The sequence below is a fragment of the Martes martes genome (assembly GCF_963455335.1).
Source record: "Martes martes genome assembly, chromosome: 1".
Taxonomy (NCBI): Eukaryota; Metazoa; Chordata; class Mammalia; order Carnivora; family Mustelidae; genus Martes; species Martes martes.
The window spans coordinates 120,661,704-120,684,858 of NC_137888.1; the positions used below are offsets into that span (position 1 = coordinate 120,661,704).

The 23,155-nt window shown below is 43.1% G+C and overlaps 1 protein-coding gene across 4 annotated transcripts in view; it reads left to right on the top strand.

The window, feature by feature from the left end:
* Positions 1 to 5,830: 5,830 nt before the first annotated feature.
* The window catches only part of ILDR1 (immunoglobulin like domain containing receptor 1), a gene marked incomplete at its 3' end in the record, with an annotated part of 28,925 nt that continues 11,600 nt past the window's right edge, over positions 5,831 to 23,155 (top strand). For all 4 annotated transcript variants that reach the window (XM_080821981.1, XM_080821982.1, XM_080821983.1 and 1 more), the window contains exons 1-3: positions 5,831 to 5,957; positions 17,908 to 18,078; positions 19,628 to 19,777. In XM_080821981.1, coding sequence (XP_080678107.1) covers positions 5,903 to 5,957; positions 17,908 to 18,078; positions 19,628 to 19,777 — 376 coding nt within the window. In that variant the 5' untranslated portion in view covers positions 5,831 to 5,902. The remainder of the gene's footprint in view (positions 5,958 to 17,907; positions 18,079 to 19,627; positions 19,778 to 23,155) is intronic.

The window sequence follows — 23,155 nt, forward strand, 5'->3', positions numbered from 1 at the left end:
GACTTATGAAATAGCATTTTAAATTCACAATTTCTGATTACTAGTCAGGTTGAGCATCTTTTAATATAATTAATAGTGAATCAGGTTTCCTCTTATATGAATTGGCTTTTCATCTCCCTTACCATTGGGTTGCCTCCTTACTTTTTAGGAGTTTTTTAAAAAAATATTGGTGGTTATATTTTGTTTGCCTTTTAAATGCACAGGATATATCTTTCTCCAGTTTGTAGTTTGTTTTTCATTTTGTATATATTGTCTTTTGTTTATAGAACTTTTAAGTTTAATATAGTCTTCTGTATCAGTCTTCTTCCATGAATTATTCTTTTTGTTTTCTGTTTAAGAAATCATTTCTTTCCTCAAGGTCATATGGGTATTCTACCATTCTTTTCTTCCAAAAGCTTAAAATTTTTGCTTTTAATATTTAGATTTTAATCACTTTGGGATTTTGTATGTAATATGAAGAAAAGATTTTAACATAACAAACACTAATTGTCCTAGCATCACTTATTGAATAGTTTATAGTTATCCCATTGAATCATGCCACCTCTGTTATATATCAAGTTCCCAGCTATATGGGTATCTGTTTCCAGAATCTCTTTTATGTTCCACTTGTCTGTTTGCCTATCTATGCCGATGCCACATTTTTTAAGTGCTCTAGCTTTATCATTTAAAGAGGCAAATTCCCCTCTTCTTATTTTTTTCAAAAATTATCTTGGCTACTTACAATCCCATTCCTTTTAATCTTAGGAATAACTTGTGAAGTTCTTGGGAGATTTTTCAGGTTTGTGTTAGAAATATTTGGAATTCATTAATTTGAAAAAAATTATTGTCCTTAGTGTTATTGTTTTTATCCATGAATATGGTACATCTTTGCATTATTTACACCTTTGAAAACTATTTTCATTAACTTTTTACAATTTTCTCCACAGAGCTATTTCACATATGTTGTTAGATTTATTCCTAGTTACTTTATAGATTTACTGCTATTACAAATATATATTTTAAAGTTTTACCTTCAAAATGGATGTTACTGGTACATACAGATGCCAGTGACATTCACATATTGACCTTATTTTCAGCAACCCCTCTTGTTAGTCCTTATAGATTCTCTTCAGTAGTTTGTGTAATCATAACACTGTGAATAACAACATCTTTATTATTCATTTTCAGACTTTTAATTTTTTTATTGTGCTAATTAGAAGATTCAGCATAATGTTGAATAGGAATAGTAATAATGAGCAAATTTGTTTCCCAAAATCCTTTCACTAGATTCTACCACCTTCTGCTTTTATCCCTACTCCAAGATGAATTGTATCTTGGGTTTTATCCCACTGCCCAAAATGTAGATCTCCCAGTCCCTGCTGACCCAAACCTCCCTTACCAAGCATGCAACACCTACTAACCTCTTTCAACCAATTGCACTTAATAAAGGAGTCCATCACCCAGAGGAGTTTCATTTAGATACTCCATTATTCTCTCAGGTGCAATGTGTCTGAAATGATTCAAAAGTTTTCCACATATCTGTGTTCTTTAAGGGCATCACCAACCACACAGACTCAACAATCAGAAACCTATATTCTTCTCTCAATTCCCACATCTAATTTACCATCAGTCTTGTCAATTCCACATTCTAAATATCTGCCAAAGTATTTCCTCTTCTCCATTCTCAGCACCAATGACTGAGCTGAGCCCTCACTATTTCCATCTTGACTAACTGATCTTTCCACCTTTCATCTCAATTCTTGTTTACCATTCTTCTCATTGCTGTCTAGTTTATTTTCCTAATATGCAAGTCTGATCATGCCTCATCCAGCTTTAAACCCTTCCCTGCTTCCCCATTGTCTACTGTATGAAGTCTTAGTTCTTCAGCTGGTCATGCAGGGCCCTTTATTTACCCTGGATCTCTAACATATTTTCCTACCACTCCCCATCTTGCCCTACAAAAAATGAAGTGCTTATAGTTCAGCTGTGCTGTTCCCTCGTGCTATGATTTTTGCACATAGTCTCTTTGTTTGGATTGCTCTGGCAAAGTTGTTCACTTTCAAACCCAGCTCACATGTCACTTCTTTCAAGAACTATGGATAAAGAGCTCAACAATATTATTGAGCACTACCTATATGCCAGGTGCTATGCTAGATGCCAGCATAGAAAATGAACAAGATGTGTTCCAAAAGTTGCAGCATCAGTTATCTACTTTCATTTTTTTGTCTCCTTTTAGGTTTAACTGCCCGGAGCAGTATTTTTACCTACATGTTTATTTTCTTTCTTTCATTCTTTTTTAAAAAAATATTTTCTTTATTTGACAGAGAGAGAGTATAAGTAGAGGGAGCGGTAGGAAGAGAGAGAGGGAGAAGTAGACTCCCTGCTTAGCAGGGAGCCCAATGTGGGGCTCTATCCCAGGACCCTGGGATCATAACCTGAGCTGAAGGCATACGCTTAAAAAACTGAGCCATCCAGGTGCCCCTCTTTCTTTCATTCTTGATAAATACACAGTTAGATGTACAAATATCGCACTATGCTTAAGAAGAGATGCACCTGCATATATAGACCCAGTATTCAGTAACATTTATGGACAGTTTTAACTACAAAGTATGATTATAAATGATGAAATCATAAGTTCTGTACTTTGTGGTTAGACTCTGGACCATGAACACAAAGAAACACAGTATGGCTAGGGTAGTAATTAAGGGTGTGCTCTCTGAAGGCAGATTGCCTGAATTTGCATCTCAGCTTTGCTACCTACAAGCTTGGTGACCCTGGATAAGTAACTGGACCTTTGTGCCTCAAGTTCCTCAGCTGTAAAATGGGGACAAAAATAATCCCTGCCTCAGTGTTGTTGGGAGAATTATTGAAGTTAATACAATAGTACTGAGAATAGTGCCCTGTACAATATAATTGTTTAATAAATGGTATTTATTGTTACTTTGGGGAAACTTTTGTCTCAGTCACTATCAGTAGATCAAGTGACTTTTACTTCTATATTGAGCAATTAAAGAACTATTTGTTGTTCTGAGCCAAATGTATATTCTTATCAAATTTTTACTGAACCAAGGGCACATGCTGGCAGAATAACTGGCCCAGGAAAGCTCACAGTAGTGGAATGGAGTTTTACTTCATGGAGAGCTAAATGATCTATGTGGAAACAAACAGTAGTAGCAGATAGAGTCAAATAGCTGCAAATTAAGGTGAAGACATAGCTAGGTGAGACTGTATGGTCTAAGAATTGACAGCTGAAGGTCTGGAGTCAGACTGCCTCACTTAGATTCGTGACTCCACCGCTTACTAGCTTTGTTCCCCTGGGCAAGTCACTTCTTTGTACCTCAGCTGCCACATTATTATTAATGTAATTGATAATAGCAGAAAAACAGTCCTTATTATATGTAGTTATTCTAGAAATGTAATGAGATAATGCATATAAGGCACTTAGAACATTGCTTGGTACAGAATATAAGTGGTGAAGAAAAAAGATGCATGCGGTAGGCAGAGAAATATATAATCTGTGTGTTCACTCCAAGAAAAGCAAGGGAGGTAGATGGGCAATGGAATGAGTGATTCTAAGAAAAAATAAGGACATTTAATTCTACTGCACTTGGGATAATTTTTGTAAATGTTATATTTTGTTTCTATAGAAGCCTTCAATGTATGTCTCCAGTTACGTTGGGTTTAGACCTCCAGAACCTCCCAAAATATGTTCCATGAAGCATCTGCCCAAAGATATGTGTAAGAAAAAGGCTTTGGGGTTGAATAATGCTGAAAAATGCTATATGACTGATTTCCTTAGAAATCTCAAATGTAGGGGCGCCTGGATAGCTCTGTTGGTTAAGTGTCTAACTTTGGCTCAGGTCATGATCTCTGGGTCCTGGGATCACGTCCTGCACTGGGCTCCTTGCTCAACAGGGAGCCTGTTTCTCCCTCTGCCCTTCTCCCCTGCTTGTGCTCCCTCTGCCCTTCCCCCCTGCTTGTGCTCCCTCTGCCTGCTTGTGCTCTCTCTCTCCGTCAAATAAATACATAACATCTTAAAAAAAAGAAACTTCAAATGTATAGTAGCACTCTAAGGGGTTGAGAAATGCTGCAAAAATGTTTCATTGAGTTTAATCCAGCATTTTTTGAATTTGATCACAGAGCCTTTTCTCTATATGGTATTTATTAACATGCCATGGAATAAAAATGGAGAAATGCTGGCTTCCGATGAGTATTAAAAATTACCTTTACATCAAAACAAGGGCTGAGGGGCATGGGAGGTAGGTTTGGGAAAGAGAGGACTCATACTTTTTAAGGCTGGGATTAAAAATCTGTCTAGAGCAATTTACAAATCCAGGGGCTATACAATTCCCTCAGGGTCACAAACACTCAGATACATACAGTGTTCCTGGAAACTATGTGCACAGTCTCTGGAGGGCATTGGGTGAACACCTCTCACATTATAACCTGCTTCAGCCGCTTTGCTGAGATCCCACTGTGGAAGGTCTAAAGGCCCCTGAACATACTGTACCACCTGCCTTTGGCCATGTACTGTCTGAATTTACTTCCTACTTTTTTGAAGAGAAGAGGCTACAAGGAAAACATTTAAAGCGGAGAGGCCCGATTGGGGAACTAGAGGCCAGACTCAGGGGGAAGAGGGGAAATTGGGAGAAGGGACTCGGTTGACCTCCAATCAGTTTCCGGACAAGGATGTTCCTCTGGGAGGAAGTGAGATGGGGGACACCAGTAGCTCTAACAAAGAGAACCCTTCACAGCAGAGCAGGTTAGGAGATAATACTTAAGAGAAATAATATTGCCTTCCAAGGGCAGTGATGAGAATGGGAGCTTCCTGAAGGGCAGAAATCCTGTTTAATTCATCTTTATAATTCTTTTCTTGAGGAAAAAGGTGGTGGCTAGAAGGGAGAGCACAATGAATAATCCTAATAAGAGAGAGTTAGATAAAATAGCTTGCTATTTACATTGCCCAGTGTTTAGATGACTTTCCAAGTAAATGTTGTTGGCTGGTTCCTGAAGGTAGGTGTGTTTTGCCCCTTCCCATGGGTTGCTACCAAGAAAAGAGACACTGGATTATATCCTAGTTGGCCTGTTGCAAGGAGACCTAGAATCTCTGACTTGGGAGGGCTGACTCAGGGAGGGGCTGATGAGCCATCTTCATGCAGGATGGAAAATAAGAACAAGGAATTCATCAACACTAACAATGCCTAACTACAAGTAGTGGAAGCAGGACTTTTTTCTTGTCTCCAATAATTCATATTTTTCTGACTTTTCTATAATAAGCACCTATGACTTTTATATTTGTGGAACATTTAATGTATTTCGCTAGTTTATATGTACATCTTTAGTTTCTAGAAAACCCGAGCAGACATTATGGGCAAACTTCATATTGGAGTGTTTTTAGTGAGGAAAAAAGTTTTCCAAACATGTATGAGGGTATGGAAATATAACGTAGGAAACACATCCCAGAGAGTTATATCCACATAATTCTACAAAGAGGGGAAGAAGTTTGCTAAGGATAAGATTTCCCAAGAACCTCTGGGGAAAAATGGTAACGCTATGTCTATAGGTGGGAGGGGTGTGGCGAAAAGACCGGGTTCCAGAGGGACGAATTACACGGCAACCCGGGGAGCAGGCCATGGCAGGTAGGAAAGGTGGCCACTGTCCTCCGGGAAGGGAGGGGGGGGCGGAGCAGGAAAGGGCGGTGCGCGGGGCGGGAGGCGGAGCCGCCGGCGCGCCCAGGTGGGGATGAGCCGGGGCGGTACCTGCTCCAGGACCGCGGCCGGCCCTCCTACCGCCCCGCGCGGAGAGAAAGGAAAGCGGAGGGATTCCTTGGAGAAGTGGTCCGTCCTGGGCCGGCAGCTGTTGCAGAGAGACGCGGTGTCCGCCACGGAGCCCCTGAGCTGGCAGGGGCTAGAGAGCGGCCGGCATGGGCCCCAAGCTGCCTGCGCCTTGGCTGCTGCTCTTCACCTGGCTCCCAGCAGGTGAGCCTTGGGAAAAAGTGGGTCTCACCCTGGGTCCGGGGAGACTGGAAGCCATTGTTGCCAGGCCTTGCAGAACTGGTCACAGGCAGGCCAGTGGAGGCCTGGGCCGCGCTCTGGTAGCTCTTGGCACAGGCTCCAGGAGGTGCGGAGACTGGCTCGAGTTTCGGCCTGTGAGAACCTGTTGTTTTCCTCTTTTATTAGCCCTGCCCTTCCGAGACAGGTGCAACTAAGGAAGAAACCCAGAGCCTCTGGGCTTCCCTGCCGCAGTCTTTAGGCACTTCTTGGTCTTGAAAGCTGAGCTGATAAACGTGGAAGCACCACTCTTTTGATCCCTCACTACTTTGCCCTTTCATCTGATGCTTGCTTTTAGGATTTCAATATGGTGACAAAAGTGCATTGATGTCGCTCCTGGGGGCTTATAATGTGTCCTCAGAATCATGGGATGTTCGAGATGATTCAGAACCCATTTTACAGGACTGAACCATGTGTCTCTTTGCTCATTATGTTCAGTGTCATTTTTCTACTTTCTTTGTATACACCCACTTTCCTAACTTTATCCCTTGCTCAGTTCTCTCCCCATCAGGTGCCCAACCATCCACCCTCTCCTCCCTTCTCTTAACCTTCCCACCCTGTCTGCTTTGGAAAGCATGGTTTTTGTGTCTCAGTATATCTCTTGGAAATGTGACAGGAGTGTGTATCTGCAGGAGTAAAATCAGGTAGGAAAGGACAGCTGAGTGACTGCATTCCAGCCCTTTTCAATTAGGATGTAGGTATGACCTTGCAAACAGACCGGTGGGAGTTCCCTTGGAAATTCTGCCCTGCTGGATTTCATTTTACCATTCCCCACCCCCTCTTTAGGACTAACTGCCCTCTTACCTCTAAGTTGTCAGTGGGAAGTCTGCTCAATTTGCTCACAGACTAATGTGAGTCTTGTATTTTTCTGAGGGAAAAGATGTGATATGAAGGTATGGGCAGAATTTCATTTTTACCAGCTTAGGTATACTTAGCTTATAGGACATGAAAACCACTCGGATGTAACTAAATCTCATTAAGACAAGATTCTACAATAGCTTAAGCTTAATGCTGAGAATAAAAAGGATGGGGAATTGCAAAAGGGTGAGAAAATTGGAAAATCAATATTCCTAAGATCTGGCTCACACCAGTTTCTGCAGGATATGTGTCCTATCAGTTGTCTGAAGCTGACAAGGATAGATGCTGGACACATGGTACACAAGGAAATGGACTAAACCTCACCTAAACTGGAGTGCCCAAATTCTACCAGAGCAGTTACCCGCTTAGACTGTGACAGCAAAATCCTAAACATCCCAGCTTCTTAGTCCTTTCTCCTTTGCCTTATGTGTTTAGCTCAAATTCCATAGCAGCTAGGGATTCCTGAAGTTGCTTGAGCTGCCTTTTCAAGAAAATTGAGGTCTACTCCCACCTCTATCCCTTAGCACCCCATCCCCAGATTAGGACTTTGTAGCCAGCAGTCATCAAGGTCAAAAGAATAAGAAAAGAAGTCTTACAGACAAAAATTTTATTAGAATATAAACCCCAGTCCTTAAATCATCAGCATAATGTTTTAAAAGCGATTTGATTTTTATGAAGAATATTGAACACTGAACATTTTTCAAATACAGTGATTATGACCAAAGGGTATATCTTATAGTAAGCAGATTGCTAAATGGACAGAGACTTTTTTTTTTAGAAGAAGATTTTATTTATTTATTTATTTATTTGTCAGAGAGAGAGAGAGAGAGCATAAACAGGTGCAGCAGTGTGCAGAGGGAGAAGCAGGCTCCTTGCTGAGCAGGGAGGCAGATGTGGGACTCCATCTGAGGATCCTGGGGTCATGACCTGAGCAGAAGGCGGACACTTAACCGACTGAGCCACCCAGGCATCCCTGGACAGGGACTTCAGAAAGTGGAGTTCCAACTGTTCAGGAACCAGCTATGCAGTGTTAATACCAGGATGCTGAAGTGGTAAAACTATACAGACTGCCCTGTTTCCTGCCATTCTTTAACTGGAAACCTACCTGCATGACCCACTTTAGAACCAGAGAATGCCGAAGTCAAAAAAAGTCCTAAGTGAACATTTAATCTTACCTTTATTTCATAGGTGCAAAATTGACAGACTCCAGCACTTTGAGAGGAAATAACTATTTTAGCAGATATTTTCCCCGAATATGTGTAGGACATGCTTTAAAAAAAAAAAAAAAAAAAAAAGCTGCATTCAGCTATTTAATGTGCATTTGGATTTTACATCCAGAATGTTAGTGTGACTCTGGTCAAGTTACTGAGCTGCTGAAAGTCTGCAGTAAACAGGGATGATTATAGTACCTATCTCAAAGTTTTTGTGAGGGTTAAGTGAAATGAAGATTTTAAGGCACTTAAGACAGTGACTGAAACAAAGTGAGGGCTTCATGAATGTTAGTCATGGTGATAATAGTACTCATGATTTAGACTCAAGGAGGATTTTTTTAGAGCTAACTTTAAAGAAACAATTGAAGTGTCCCCTCCTCCTCCTTCCCCTACAGCTAAGAAACTGCAGTTAATAGTCAAGTCAGATCGACTGTTAGGTTGGAATTCAGATTCTGCCTCTTACTAGCTGTGACTCTGGAGAAATCACTTCAATTCCCTTCATCTAGAAAACAGGTAGAATTCCTGATGAGCCCCTCACACCTCCCCCCTCTCACCCCCATAAGGCCAACTTATGTTGGGTGGGTTAAGATCAAGCACAGTGTCTACAAGAGGGTCATCACTCAGGAAATACTGGGTCCCGCCTCCCCCACCTCTATTTTTAGACCAAACTTCCTAAAATTCTCTAAGATCAAACTGAAAATCAAGTTTCTTCTCTCACTTCCAGTATCTGCCAAAGCAATGCGTCTCAAACTTGTTTTTTTTTTATAGTTCTTACCAAGAAAGACAGTTTATGTTGTGACATGTGCACATACATAAGATTTATAAAACAGAAACAAAACTACATGCACACACAAACCCATTACTATGCTGGATGAAAGAATAACAAACTGACAAAATAAAATGTTATTTTAATAACATTTAAATTAGTAGAAAATAGTCTCCAAATTAACATTCAATAGAAAAGTCCAGTAAGTTGATTTTCCCAAGATCTGCTGTGAATTGCAATATGAACTTTGGAAAACCCGAGAGTATGTTCATCTTGGTCCATTGCCCTGTTCTCTCCTGTTTCTAAAGAAGATTGAACCCAAGCCTCTGGTTGGCATCCAAGTTTCTGCAGTTGTAAAGTACGGGCCATTAGAGAAATTATGTCAGATTTGGGTACTGGTTAGCTGGTCAGTGTGGCCAGAGGCCCTGACGAAGCTTCTCAGGTCAGGGAGTCCTGGGAAGTTACCACAGTCCCTGTGCTCTGAGCTGTGGACTGATCACTTGTCAGAGTTTTAGTTTCTTTGTTTTTGTACTTCTTCAAAGTTTTTTTCTTTAAAAAGAAACTTCTAGCCCACAAGTGATACTTGCTCCTTAAAACAAAACATTAAGATAATTCAAAGTAAGTACCTACAGCCTTTTGCACTATTGGCCAATGGTTCTGGTTACCTCCATCCAGCCTCAAAGTTTATTCCTGCAATAAAAATTTACTTTTCTGCCCAAATTCTAAAAGGGTGTGTCTCATTGGGACTTCTGTGGTATTAACTTATAGATTCACGCAGCTCTCAACTTATGTTATCATTCTTCAGGAAATCAGCCCACTGACTTCTAAGGGACACATTCTTAGAAAGCATCTTGGCTAGTAATTTTCCCTCGGTGGTGGGGGTAAAGTGTGGGATCACACTGAGGACTGAATGACATCTCATTCTGCAGTATAGTGGGTAGGAAAGTGGAGCTTCTCAGGCTGAGGGGGCTGCAGGTGGTGGATGGGAACTGCCCATGTGGCTCCTTCCTTACCTCCAAGGGGCCCCTGATGGACCTCCCCAGAGTCCCAGGGCTCTGCTGAAAAGAAATTATGCCCAGTCCCTGTCTGTCTTCCTCTCTGGGCCAGTTTGGCAGGCAAAGAAATCTGTGTCCAGGAAGGTCATAAGCCTTAGGCTGACACAGTGCAGTTACTTTGAGAGCTGAGACCAGAACCCTGGCATCCTTGCTTGTAGTCCATGGCTCTTTCCTCTGTTTCATACCATGGAGCAAGTTTGTTTTGTCTAATTGCATCCTGGTATGCAGAAATAGAAGTAGATTGCCTCCTGGATGTCTAACTAAATGGTATTTATTAAACATCTTGCCCCAACAAAGATGCTATGGAAATGAGATGCTGGGTAATTAATGTACTGTCTGCCTGGGTTTCTTTCAGCCCTGTGCTGTATTACATCGTGTCCCTGGGGGAGAAATAAAATGGTGTGTTTTAAGAATTAGGAAGACTTAGATCATGTGTCATCTTTCTCTCATCTTTTTTTTTTTTTTTTTTGGTGCTAAGATTTTTTTATTTATTTGAGAGACAGAGATAACTACAGGGATAGCAAGAGAGAGCAGTAACAAGGAGGAGAGGGAGAAGCAGGCTCCCTGTTGAGCGGGGACCCTGATGTGAGGCTCCATCCCAGGACCATGGGATCATGACCTAAACGGAAGGCAGATGCTCAACAGACTAAGCCACCCAGGTGCCCCTCATCTTTATTTCTATAGTTTTCAATCTTTAAATCTTAGGGTAAGGTGGGGTCAGAGGAAAGCAGTTTTGACACTTTCCTCATTTCCCAAATCCTGTTAATCACCATGTGCTGTTTCTTAATCCCAGGACCTGCCCCCTCTTTTCTATTCCAGGTGATAAACCTCACACTAGCCTATTTTAAGGATCTTAAGCATCTCCTTGCCTTGAGGCCTGCTACCGTCTCTGTCTCATTCCAGCCAGCCTCGCCCCAGATGATAGGTTACTTATCTGGGTTCCCCTTTCCCACCTTCACTCTAATCCTCCAAGCACCTCTACTGATCTCCATAGCTTATAAGACTGGGTTAAACCTCTTTGTTTAGGCTTCAAGGCTCACTCATTCTGGCCAAAGGGCAGGCTTCTCCCCAGTGACATGGGCGCCCTCTGGTACTCCCTCTCCCCTACAGCACACTTCGTTTGTTTTTTTGTCTGGCCATGCTACCAATGGCTAACTTTATTATTTTCTGTACTTTTAGGGTACTTAAAATTTGTTCTAGGCAGTTTAGTCTGTTTTGTATGAATTCGTTTGTTCTTCCGGTCAGCAAATGTTTAATGCATACCACGTACAAGGCATGCTGGCCAACACTAGCTGTGTGGCCTAAAACCAGTTACTTAACCTCCGTGAGGATTTTTCTCATCTATGAGATGGTAATAAAATAAGGCTATCTCATGGGTGTTTTACAAGGGTTAAATGAGATGCTATGTAAGAAAGCACCAGATACCATGGCTAACAACATAGCAAGTGCTCAGTCTGTCTGTTTCCTCCCCAGGGTAGCACCTCACATGCTTAGCACCAACCTGAGCCTCACACTATTGAGTAGCAAACAGCAGACCTTTGTTCAACATGAATACATAGACATAATTCCTCCCCTGCCCCAGGCCACTTCTCTTTGTTCCCTTTCCTCCTCTCCTGATTCTCTGGATCCCTTCCTTCTGGTTCACTCTCACGGCCACTCCCTCCTCCACTTGATTCCTTTCATATTTGCACTGTTATCTAAGGAAATGTAACAAGTACAGATGGCAAATATACTTGGGGAGATAGCTTGCCTAGTCATAAACTCTGATAGGATTAAACCTGTGTACTTTTTTGTTAACCTGCTTAGTGGAGCATAGGAGCCTGCATCTGTGAAAAACACTCAAGAATCGAGACTTTCTGTTAGGAGTTAGCACAAGGCCACTGCCCCTTGCCTGGGAAGACCGAGCTCCCCTGCTGCCTGCCACCCGTCTCCAGGCAGGACCCTTCATGTGTAAAGGAGGAGAAATGCCATTCAGTCCCCTGAAAACAGTTCTTAGTTTAAAAAAAAAAAAAAAAAAAGCGTTGTACCTACATCCCTGTGTTGTATGGACAAAATATTCGAGAAACTGTAAAGCATCCTGCCCAATCTGATATGACACAGGGAAGACAGACTGACTAAAGATATATACAAAGATATGTATGTGTTTGGAACACATAGCATTTCATTGTAAAGCATTTAACTCTGTTGGTTTTGTGTTCTCCTTTGACAAGTTATTTTCCCACCCTTAAATGACAGGTTTCCCTCCCTCTTTCAGAGCAGACAAACTGAATGGGTTTGCCAGGGGACAAGGTGACACAGCTTTAAAAGCTTTTAATGCCAGTTTGCATTTGTATCATTTTAATTACATGCTGTTCTCAATTGATGTCAGTCTCTAAGGTGGGCAAGATAAGTACTAATGATACAAATAATAGCTAATGTTTGTTCAGCGGCTATTATGTCCCAAGCTCTTTGCTAAATGCTGGACATGTATTACTTCATTTAATCCTTTCTACAATGCTGTCAGGGGAGTTTTGTGGGTTTTTTTCAGATTTATTTATTTTTCTTTTATCTCCTTCCTATTTATTTATTTATAAATGCTTTGTTTAAGTTAATATAATTAACATATACCGTATTACTAGTTTCAGGGGCTGAATTTAGTGTTTCATGTTGCATGTAACAGTTGCATGTAACACCCAGGTCTCATTACATCAAGTGCCCTCCTTAATGCCCATCACCCAGTTACCCCATCCCCTCACCACCCTCCCCTCCAGCAACCTTCAGTTTGTTCCTTATAGTTAAGAGTCTCTTATGGTTTGCCTCCCTTTCTGTTTTCATCTTATTTTTCCTTCCCTTCCCCTATGTTCATCTCTCTTGTTTCTTAAATTCCACATGTGAGTGAAATCATATGGTATTTGTCTTTCTCTGATTGACTCATTTCATTTAGCACAATATCCTCTAGTTCCATCCACGTCATTTCAAATGGAAGATTTCCATCTTTTTGATGGCTGAGTAATATTCCACTATATATATAGGTATATATATATATAGTGTATATATACCACATCTTCTTTATCCATTCATCTGTCAATGGACATCTGGACTCTTTCCACATTTGGGGTATTGTGGACATTGCTGCTATAAACATTGAAAGATTTATTTGTTTATTTTAGAGAGAGAGAAAGAAAGAGCACAAGCACTTGTGTATGTGAGTGGGAGAAGGGGCAGAGTGAGACAAGTAGACTCCCTGCTGAGTGGGGAGCCCAATGCAGGGCTGGATCCCAGGACCCTGAGATCATGACCTGAGCCAAAATCAAGAGTTAGATGCTTAACTGACTGAGCCACCCAGACACCCCTATCAGGGAAATCTTTTGCATGTAAAGAGGCAACTATAGTTTGGAAATAACTTGTCAGGTCTTTTAGCTGGTGGGGGAGTGGAGGCAGAATGTGAACTTAGGAAGTCAGTCTCTAGAATTAAAGTTTTAAAAAGAAAATGATAGAGCTATTAGGAAATCAGATGGCAGTTAGCTGAGGGGAAGGAGATGCCAAATGTGAAGGAAATTTAAGAATAAAAAGAGGGCACTTGGTTGGCTCAGTCAAGCATCCGACTCTTGATTTCAGTTCAGGTCATGATATCACAGTTGTGAGATCGAGCCCCGAGCTTATGATTCTCTCTTTCTTTTTCCCTCTGCTCTTCCCCCCACCTCAAGAAAGAACAGAAAGAAAATATAAGAATTTGAAAACAGCTTAAAGAGCACAGATCCAAAAAAGACATCTACCTTTCTGAATCTGTTCCTCTTTTCAGCTCAGATTCTGCTGTTCTTAGTCTCTTCTTGAAAATGTTACCTGCCTAGTAGTGTGCGTGCCCAATGTGGTTAGTTTTACCGAGAAATCCAAGGCTAAAGGACAAGGAGGATAGGAGATTTTTTGCTTTTGAGATGGACTGTCCTCCTCCCAGTCTGGAAAATCCTCCTGCTTTCTGAATCTAGCACCAGACTTCCACTTTGAAAGTCAAGCTTGCCTGCGTGGGAGAGAGTAGGTTTACCCAAACCTGCAAAACCAAAACTCCAGCAAAACCAGATCCTGAAGCTGAGAGGGCTTGGCTTATTATAGTGTCTGAACCTTTGCCCATGGGTATCAGCAGGTCTGTTCCTACCCCTTGGGGGCTTGTGAGGATTAGGAACTATATGCGTATGTCACCTGGCACACAGTTGGTGCTGAGATCCAGAGCAACAGCTGAGACAAAGGGAGAGAGGGTTGCTGGTTGCTCGGCACCTTTGTCCTGGGACTCTTCCCCACTCTTCTTGTACAAGGCCAGGGGCAAAGGTCTGAGAGCTGAACTGGTTGCTGTGGGGCTGGGAGACCCCAGGAGAACATGTGAAAAAGCTCCGTATGGCCCAAATCATGGGAACCTGACATATATCAAGGCTTGAAATTCACAGAGGGATGAAATCAAAGAGAGGATGAAAGAACAGTACCCAGGTGGCAAAGGCTGTGCTGACGCTGGGGAAGGTGAGGGTGTCCCCGCAGGTGTGTACTGGCCACAATAAAGGCATTCATGGAAGGGGAGCTGGGGGAGGGCTTAGTGATGAAGGTGATCAGCCTTGTCCCCGTTCTCCTCCCTCAGAGTGTCAGATTCAGCGATCTTCAAAGCTGCCCCAGAGCAACTCCTTTCTCTGACTCCCCGCAAACTTGCTCTCCCTCCACATGTTCCACCTCTACACAAATACCGTTCACAAGCGCCCTTTGAATACATTGCTATTATGTCGAATTACCATTCAGCAAGATAAAGAGCATGTCGGTTGTTAGTTGCGGTATCAGAGTGACTGCTGCCAATTGCCGCCTGGCTCTCCATTCCGGTTATTTGCAGGCTAATGAGTACCAAACATTTTCCTTTATTTAGAGAGTAACCAGGCTGAGTGGACAGACCACCCATTCCAGGGGTGGAATCTTGACTCTGACCTCCTTAGAAAATGAATGACCACAGACAAGCCACTCATCTTTTCCAGTCTCAGATTTGTGATGTGCGAAATGGCCCTGATTGTCTCCTCCCCAGCGGGTCAGATTTAGTGTGTAAAAGACGGTATTTGAAAGTATGGCGTGAACATAGGATTTTGTTTAGTGTTTTTATCTCTATTATAATCTTTTTTTTTTTAAAGATTTTATTTATTTATTTGACAGACAGAGATCACAAGTAGGCAGAGACGCAGGCAGAGAGAGAGGAGGAAGCAGGCTCCCTGTTGAGCAGAGAGCCCGACCTATTCTAATCTTTTTATTTACCGAGCGAAATACACTAGTGTCAGCAATGCCATCTTCGTCATTTTCAAAAGCTTACCTATAGTGACTTCTCATCGGTTAAAGCTGTGTTGGGTGAAAACTCCAAGGTCTATTTCAGGCCAGTTCTGGAAAAAAACCAAGGGGGATGGTGAGAGTGGAGAAGCAAAAATAATAAGGCTGATTACAAAACAACCCACATTAGGCTTGAGATGCTAGTCACTGGCTCTTCCATTCTGACTGGACTAATTTCCAGGAATCTTACAGCTGGTGGAGACAGCAGCCATTTTCCCCCCAAACGACTGAAGCTCATTTTCAAAATGATGATCTTTATAACTGGATGAGGAAGTCAACAGTCTTCCTAAAAAACCACCTTTGCCCTATCACTCTACAGAGAAGTCTTCAGTGATTACCCATTAACTAGAAATAGATGCTTCAGTGAGATTTAGACTCTCCACCCCCAGCTACTACCACCAGCTCCGCCTCATTTATCCCTCTGTTTCCCATAAAGCCAGGGGTTGGTTCCCTCCAGACTCCCCAAGTTACTGCTCCTTCCTGATAAGGGCTTCTGCTCTCTCTTTTCTTCTGTCTTGAAACCATGAGTTTCTCTGCCTTCTTCCTATTTTTCATGTGTAATCTTAATCCTACCTGAGTGGCAGGGCCCAGCTTATATTTCTTTCTTCTGTGAAATCTTCCCTAGCCACAGGTCTCCCCCGTATTTCTGCAGACCCTCTCTCCAGCATGCCTGTCACAGGACTTCCTCATTTCAGCCCAGCCCTGGAGACAGTTTGGGTCATTCCTGGGGGTGAGGACCTGTCCTGTTCTTTCTCTGTGGATGTGAGAAAAGTGGGTGCACATGCCCATCCTAAGCCACAGTTTACTATCTTACGAGGGCTGTGTCCCAAAGGTGAGGCAGGATCCAGAGCTGTGTGGCTCTGGCCTTCGAGCCAGGCCCACCCAGCTGCTTTTTAAAGGGTGAAGATGGGGAATAAATTTTTGTATTTGTCAGAATAGCTCAGTCAACATGAGGCTTTTCCACCTGAGGGCTCCCTTGGAGAGAACCCCCACTTGAACCCTTTTCTGTTTGGCCTTCATAGTAAGAGAATGGAGGGAAAGAGACTCAGACTCAGACACTAACACAGCAGTGTATGGGCCAGGCACCACGCCAACTGCCAGAAGTGAATTATCTCATCGCATTCTTTCACGGACCTGATGAGGTTAGTACTATTATAATCTGCAGTCATAGCTACGGGAAATAAAACAAACTCAGAGTAGATAGCTTGTACCATGTCCAAATAAATAGTGAAGTTTTATTTGAACCCAATTGTATCGGAGTCCAAATCCTGTTTGTTTTTAATTTAGTCCACACTAGTGGTTCCCAAAGCGTGGTACCCAGAGCAGTTAATATCAGCATCTCCTGGAAACTTGTTAGAAATATAAGTTCTGGGGCCCTACCCAAGTGCTCCTGAATCAGAAACTCCTCCTGAAAGTGATCTGGGCCGTTACAAGTCCTCTTGGTGGCGCATGCTCAAGTTTGAGTACTGTTATTCTGCACCAAGCCTCCCACGAGGAGATCCCCTCTAACTTGGCCTAGAGACCATCTTGACGTAGGAACATTCTAAGGTGTTATGTGTGGACCTCCAACCGTGCCAAAGTCCCACCTGACTTTCTGTGCCTCCAGTTTCCTCATCAAGGCAGACCTAGAGCTGTGTGTTTGTAGCCTTGGAGGCTAGGGAGAGGGTCTTAAAAAAGAGAAAAGAAAAAATCTCAATTACTTCAAGTCTTTCTTAGTAAAATTTGTCCAGTCTGATCATTTGTATTTATTTTATGCTCATGTTGACCACCTGTACTGCCAGCTTCTACTGTTAATGTATTCTTGGTCATTCGTTCCGTTATTCAACAAATGTTTGTTGGGTGCCATGGAGGTGACAGGTACAGTGTGAGGTTGTGCTGTAACAGCAAGTCAGAGGCAGAACCAGCTGGCCTTCTCAGAGCCTGCAGTTAACTCGCCATCACCAAGGCATGTGAAACGTGCTGCCTGGAGGGGAGGAGGAACCTTGGGAAAACACAGGAGACCCTTCTCCCAGATTTGCAGTCAGGGAAGGCTTCTGGAGGAGGTGAGGGTGCTGCTGAAGACCTAAGGAATACTTAGGAATTAGCCTCGTGAAGGGAAGGGAGTGGTGGCTGGTGCTCTGGGAGAGTGCTCCAGCCAAGAGGTCCACATGTGGGAAGACCTGGGGAAGACTGTGATTCTGGCATGGCAAGGAATGAAGCCAGTTCAGGGTGGCTGACACCGTGAGTGTAAAGTGGGCTTGGAAGGGAGATGAGGCAGCAGGAAACGCTGAAGGCATGTACCCGACAGGCTTTGGAGGATTGTTGAACTTCCCTGGGGAAGTGGGGAAACATTTTAAAAGAAAGTAACATGAACAAATATGTACATGTACTGGTGAGCTCACCCTAGTACTATGTGACCTTCTTTTAATGTAATTTCTTTCTTGTTGGATGTGTTGACACTATCAACGGATCAGAGATCTGTTGTCATTCATGCCCGCTCTTCATCTCCCCCATCTACCCCAGGTGTCTACGTGGTCTCCGCCTCCCACTCTGTCTGCCATCTCCCAGCTAGGCAGCCAGTGTGTTTGCTTATTTGCATTGCTTTTATTACCCCATGAACAGAAGTAGGTCACCTCCCAGAGACATAGAGTGCCTTCAGCATTGTCTCCTGCTCTTGGCTGCAGGATGCCTGTCCTTGCTGGTGACGGTCCAGCACACGGAGCGCTATGTCACCCTGTTTGCCTCCATCGTCCTCAAGTGTGACTACACTACCTCTGCCCAGCTCCAGGATGTTGTGGTCACGTGGCGCTTCAAGTCCTTCTGCAAGGACCCCATCTTTGACTACTACTCTGCATGTGAGTCCCTCACCCTTCTAGCCATGTGCCTCTGTGAAGCATGGCCATTAGGGCATAGGAATTATTTAGGATTGCAAATCCCTGTGAGAGGGAGCCACAAAGGCCACTTAATGCAGTCCCCTCCTTTTATAGATAAATAAACAGCCCAGGCAGGTGAAGTAACTTATTTGAGGTCACATACTATTTTATTTTAAGATTTATGTCCTACCCTGTTCTAAAAAGATATGGGCAGCTCAAACATTAAGTTTTTAAAAGGCAGTGCCAGTCCTACCTCCTGTTCTGTTCCTGGTTGCTTGCCGGCACACTGGGATGAGTATACAGTCTGCCTCCATTCCTCTTACCACCTGAGAATGTGGACAAGAAGCCTCCTACATCCCCTAGGACACTGAGGAGTGGCCCTTTGTGAACCTCCCTCCTACTGCCACACTCACTTTTGTGGCCAGCCTTCCTAGTGGCTGAGGAAACTCCCCTAGTGAGTGAGAGCATACTGCCCCTAGGGAATACATTCTCAGTGCTACCCCCCCTCCCTCCCACCACACTTAGCCAAATCCTACCTCTCAGTAGTAGCCACCCCACTCATGTCAGCTCTCCTCCCTGGGACCAAAGCTCTTTCTAGCTGTCTACCTCTGCCTCTCTCAAGGAACAAAGGAACCCAGATCCTTACCGCCAGCCCTGGACAATTAACCTTGTAGAAATTTTGAGAGTACAAGTAGACATTGTCTTTGTAGGAAGGAAGTGAGCTTCCTGAAGTGAGAAAAAAGGGGAGAGCCATCAGCTTTTCCTCTTTTAGCCCTGACTAATATCTTAAAGTATGAATCTTGATACCTGAATGTTCTGCGAGTCACCCACAGAATTTGGCAGTTGTCCCCAAAAGATACATCTCTGAATCAAAGCGTAATTTCCAGGGGGTTACTCTTCAAATAAAGTCGGAAGGGAGGAGAGACTAGGACAGCAGGCATTTGCCACCAGCAAATGTATTAAAAGGGCAGGTGGATGAACCCCATAGAAACAGAATCTGGGGTGACCAAAAATGAAGCAAAGGTAGATGGAATAGGAGACAGGGGCATCGAGCCAGGATTTGGAAATGATGGCCTTTTAGAGGGTCTGGATCTTGCTTCTTTTTTTTTTTTCTTTTTTCTTTTAAAGATTTTATTTATTTATTTGACAGACTGAGATCACAAGTAGGCAGAGAGAGAGAGGAGGAAGCAGGCTCCCCACTGAGCAAAGAGCCCGATGCGGGGCTCGATCCCAGGACCCCGGGATCATGACCTGAGCCAAAGGCAAAGGCTTTAACCCACTGAGCTACCCAGGCACCCCCTGGATCTTGCTTCTTAAAGGTTCTTTTTATCACCTGAGAGTTCATAAGAAATGCAGACTCTCAGATCTCCACTCCAGACCCTCAGTATCAGAATCTTCATGTTTAGCAGGAGTAGACACACGAGCTCAGGATAAAAATGAGAAGCTTCGCTGCACCAGGGAACAGTAAGGGCTCCTTTCCTCCTGGGAATTCCCCATTGCTGTGTGACTTGACTGTGTCCTCTTTCCTCAGCATACCAGGCAGCTTTATCTCTGGGCCAGGACCCATCCAATGACTGCAACGACAGCCAGCGGGAGGTGCGCATCGTGGCTCAGAGGCGGGGGCAGAATGAGCCCGTGCTGGGGGTGGATTACCGGCAGCGCAAGATCACCATTCAGAACCGTGAGTGCGGGGGGGGCGGCAGCATCTGGGGCCCGAGGGAGGTGCAGATGCTGGGCCCAGCCAGCTGAGTCATTGTGGGGATTTCCCTCTTTTCTTTCTTTCTTTCTTTTTTCTTTTTCTTTCTTTCTTTTTTTTTTTTTTTGTTTTGTTTTGTTTGTTTGGCTTGTTTCTTTGTTTGTTTGTTTGAGGAAAGTGCCAGATATATAGAAGGCTGTTATCACCATCTGAAGTCACTCCCTTGGAAATTGGTCTCTGGATGAGATGTCCTACAGCTTTGGCTAAGAGTCTGGGAGTGGGTGGTTTCTTTTGCTTTTTCATGGCTGAGGTGTGGCTCAGGCTTGTTTGCTCCCTCCCATAAACTGCTCTCAGGGCTTGCATGAGCCCCGGGCCCCCTGAGTTTCCCTCTGGCCACTCCTCTTGTACATGTCTAAGGGGCTTCCAAGCAGATGGCCGCCTGGAAACCATCATGGCCCATTGGTAGGGGAAAGAGCATTAGCCTTAGAATCCAAAGACCTGGCCGGGTCTCTGGCTGCTTCCACCTGCTAAGTTCATGGACTAGTAACAGACATTTTCTCTGGCCCCTGTTACCTCAACTGAAAGATGGACATACTGGTCTCTGTCTCTGTACACTGAAGTAAATATCAAATGTGATATCTAAGAGCTATGTGTAAAGCATATTTATTCTTTGTGCCTAGTACAGGGACTGGTAGTTAGAGCCCTCAGTCTGCAGTCAGACTAGATGTGGGCCCCCATTCTGCACTAACAGGGTATGGGAACTTGGGCAAGTCCCTTCAATTTTTTTTAACCTCAACTTCTACAAAATGGGACATGCTGTAGTACTACCCATCTCCTGGGGAGTTGTCAGGTTTAAGTGAGATGATATGCATAAAACACTTAGCAAATATTAAGTGTGCAGTGAACTTTAGTTATGATCACTGAGCATACTTTTGGATGGATGGGCTAGTGCCCCACATTCCTATCTTGAAATCGAGGATTGCCAAGTTGGCTTATTGGCACAGAATTCAGAGCCTGTTTCAATGAGCTTCACGTAGAGTGTAAAATAAATATTTGCTGGTTAAAAGGGAAAAAAGAAGGGAGAATACATGAAGCAGGCCACTCAGGGTACCTATAACAACAATGTGAAGAAATCAGTGAATGCTCTATGACCATTTAAATGAAGATCATTTAAAGGGAGCCAATTTAACATTTTCTTCCAAAATTGTGTATAATACTTTGGCTGTAATATTTAAGTCTGATTCTTTTACATGCAATCCCTGATTTCCCCAAGCCAGCCCTTAAACTCTTGGCCTTAGGTACATCTGTCCTTTTCTGGTCTCTAGGTAATTTCTTAAAGATTCGGGATGGTTCTCTTTTTCCCAGAGCCTGCAGAATTAGCCCTCATCTGACTCCAAAATTTAAAGTCTCTTTAATCGGCAAGTCTCCTTTATAGTTTTTGAAGGATGAAAGTCCCCACAGGTGACAGTCCCCACTAATTTTTTTTCTAATTTTGAGTAATACTATCCCTATCTCTACTCCCAGTCACCTTTGGATCAAACTCTGCTTCTCCCTTATACCAGTGGGAAAGCAGTATTTCCTCTTGGTTTTTATTTCTACCTCCATAGTTGTCATGACTTCCTGGAGCCCTTGTTTTCTGACACTTTATGCCTGTGTGTGCATCATTTGAGATGACCATGTCAAGTCAGTTCTTAGATTATTTAAAATATTAACATATCTGAATGTCTCCATTATTGTGACATCCCTAGAAAAATCTTTATGTCTCTAATAAAAATTGGAGCAGATTTTTAATGCACAGTAACATTGAGAGAGAATTTCCTCTGAAGCATTTTTTACCATTCTTCCAAGTCTGGGGTAAGCTTATTTCTGGGAAAGGTAGTTTGTTTGGAAAATCATGGGTAGGAAAAAAATCATAGAGATTGACGTAGAAAGAGGAGGAAACAGAAGTTGAAGTTAGCTCCAGTGGTGCATGACCTTGCATTTTTGTTTCATTTCCTCAATCAATATTTTTTGACGAACAGATAATGAAGAATTACAGATGGGACTCCCAAGTAAGCAGGAGCAAGTCTATAATGCTAAGGGTTTTTAAAAAGGAATTCAAAGATGTCCCCTGGCACTTTACCGTGGAGGCTGCCCTAGTGCATGACTATACTTTAAGCCCTTTTAGGATGGAAATGAGTCTTGTTCCTCTGCAGATCTGACATAGAGCTGGACCCACACAAGGTCTTCAGTGACGATTCGTAGCATTTACTAAACTTGAGCATACCATTCATCTATCTTAATGAGGTAGCCCAACGCATGGTGCTCATGAAAACTGAAATTCCTTTGTTGAACATTGAGTCACATATACCCTTAAAATATTGGCATTTTATCCTTCCTTATTCAACTTCATCTCATAACCTGTCCCATCTAAGATCCAGAGGGATCTGTTCACAGCTGGTGAGGGACCCAGGCTGTGGAGTTCTCCACACACTTTGGAAAGGACATTAGAACTTCGTAGTTAAGAGCACCAGGGTTGCAGCAGAGACATGGATTGGAACCTACTTCTGCTACTCGTTAATTCTCTGTTCTTAGGCCAGTTTCTTAGCCTCCTGAAGTCTTGGTTTCCTCATCTGAAATGAAGCTAATAAGCATACTTACTGTATCGAGTTTGATTGTGAGTAAGCAAAAGCCCAAAATATTAGTGACTTAAACAGTAGAGAAGTTTATTTCTTCTCATGTATAAATTTGGAGGTAGACAGTCCAAAATTAGTGTGGCGGCTCTGTTCCATTAAGACCTCAGCGATAGGCCCAAGCTCTAGCTCCCCAAGAAAGTCTTTTTCTTACTCATTGTCCAAAATTGCAGCCATCACATTTGCTTTCCAGATAACAGAGTAAAAGAAAAGAAGAGAAGGAAAAAAATGTTCCCAAAATGTTTTAGGAGAGTTCCTGGAAGCCATCATGTGACACTTCTGCTTGCATTCTGTCCACCACAATGGAGTTGTGTGTCTATGTCCACCTTTAAGGGAAGATAGAAAATAGTAACTTTATCCTGGATGGCCACATCCATGACCAAAAGTTACATGACTGTGAGAGAAAGTTATATCCCTGGAGGCAATGTAATGTGTACCTCACCCACTCAGAGAGCTGTGGTGGAAATGAAATGAGGTGATGTCCAAAATCCATTCATGGTATCTGGTAGGGCTCACTGAATGGTCAGTTGTACCATCATTGTACTGTTTGGAGAAAGAGGAGGGTCTCAATAAAAGGACTTGAGGCTTACCTCTGCACTACGAGGGGCCCTCTTAGAATGTGGAGGGTTGGTACTGGGTCTTTAAAAGCTATAGTTCAGAAAACTGGGCCCTCTCCTTTAACCCCTGGCGC